Source organism: Olea europaea, unplaced genomic scaffold (genome assembly GCF_002742605.1).
Source record: "Olea europaea var. sylvestris unplaced genomic scaffold, O_europaea_v1 scaffold1233, whole genome shotgun sequence".
Taxonomy (NCBI): Eukaryota; Viridiplantae; Streptophyta; class Magnoliopsida; order Lamiales; family Oleaceae; genus Olea; species Olea europaea.
In genome coordinates this window covers 216,432-218,334 of record NW_019229762.1, presented here as the reverse complement: position 1 = coordinate 218,334, position 1,903 = coordinate 216,432, and the positions used below count along the sequence as shown (strand labels likewise).

The window sequence follows — 1,903 nt, the reverse complement described above, 5'->3', positions numbered from 1 at the left end:
TTTGTCGAGGTAAAACCCAATCTTTTTGTTGACAGAATTTGTTTATTTCTTTTTGTTGTTCTTATATGTGGGTATCTATATGTGTGAATTATTTTTTTCGTGGGATTTAATTGGTCGGTTCTCCTTGAAATTCTTCATGATTTATTATCTTGGCTCGCTTTGTTTTCTCAGATGTTTTGTGATATTTTTGGTGGATAAAGAATTATAGATCGTGCCAAGAAAGTAAAACTCGAAATTTTTATAATTTTATTTATGGATCAATGATTTATGACTGGAAATTTCCCATTTATCCTGTAGGTTTAATTTTTAATTTTTTAATTTTTGTCTGAACAGGAATTTATTTTGGCTCAATTTTGATTGTATGAATTGCAATTCAATTTGATTTTTTAATTTTAATATGAAAAAAAAAATTTAATCATATATGTTTGAGGCATTAGAGATAATGGATTTTGGTATCCCGTATTCATTAGTTTTGATATTTAGGGATATTTATTTTTTCTTTCGAATTTGTACATAAAAAAGTTGAATTTCTGATTAGGATTTAAACTATGATGTCTTCGCTAGTTGATTATATAAGTCCGTGAAATGTTATGAGTCCATAAGAAGTGGTTTGTGAATTTTTGGCTGATGATCATCAATTGATCACTCTGTTTTTATGTGTGTTTCAGAATAGGAATTCAGTAGCTGGCATATTTCAGTTTTTGTGATGTTAATTTACTTCAACCTTTTATTCTCATATAACTTAGTTCATTTATTATTTCTTGCAGGTTGATTGTTGAATTCCTACACTTGGAATATTTGAGAATCTGGGATACTTTTAAGTCGAACTTTGAATCAGGTTCTACCGTTATGTGCTTTAATTATATCCACTAGAAAATTTGAATCTGGATATTTTAAAAGAAAACTGCATAAGAAGGTTGAACAATTGATTAAATCTCAAGAGGGAGCCCTTGATAAATTTTTTAACGGTAGTAAACAAAAGCATAATGACGATGTAGTTCTCGAAGAAGAGTTTAATAAGAATGATATCGACGATAATACAATTGAAAAACATCATTGTCTGGTGAATGAAGAGATATCTATCGAAGATGATGTTATGGATGAAAGAAACATCAATGAAAAGATTAGTGAACCATTCTCCTTTGATATTAGTGATTCAGCGAATTGGGAAAATATGAATCAGAATTTAAGAGATTTAATCGTAATGAAAGGTCCAATAAGAGATAATGATGTAATTTTTCCAAAAGATGTAGCTAATCGACACTTCTCATCTGTTCATTACACTCGACGGTTACCCAATGGAGAGAATCATGATAGAAAATGGTTGATATATTCAAAAAGTTTGGATAAAATATTTTGTTTTTGTTGTAAGCTATTCAAGAATGATGGGGTTCAAACTCAATTGGCACATGATGGTGCAAATAATTGGAAAAATATTGGTGAAAAACTAAGAAAACATGAAGTGAGTTATGACCATATCACTAACTTGAGTAGATGGATCGAAATGGAAATAAGATTTCAAAAAGAACAAACAATTGATAAAAGTGTGCAGGAACAAATCAATAAGGATAGAGAACATTGGAGACAAGTATTGTTGAGAATAATATCCGTGATTAGAACTCTTGCAGAAAATAATTTGGCGTTTCGTGGAGATAATGAAAATATATACCAAGAAAATAATGGTATCTTCTTAAGCTTAATTCAAATGATTGCTGAGTTTGATCCTATAATGCAAGAGCATATTCGTCGAATTCAAAATAAAGAAATTCATTATCATTATCTTGGACACAAAATTCAGAATGAGTTGATACTTATGCTAGCGGGTGAGATTAAGAAAATAATCATCGAGAAACTCGAATCCAAGTACTTTTCTGTGATACTTGATTGCACTCCAGATTTGAGT

The 1,903-nt window shown here is 29.7% G+C and overlaps 1 protein-coding gene across 1 annotated transcript in view; it reads left to right on the top strand.

Annotated features, from left to right (window-relative positions):
• The window catches only part of LOC111374290, a 13,751-nt gene that overhangs the window by 10,737 nt on the left and 1,111 nt on the right, over positions 1 to 1,903 (top strand). Inside the window, exons 2-3 of the mRNA XM_022996946.1 lie at positions 669 to 680; positions 839 to 1,901. Of these exons, the coding sequence (XP_022852714.1) occupies positions 669 to 680; positions 839 to 1,901 (1,075 nt within the window). The remainder of the gene's footprint in view (positions 1 to 668; positions 681 to 838; positions 1,902 to 1,903) is intronic.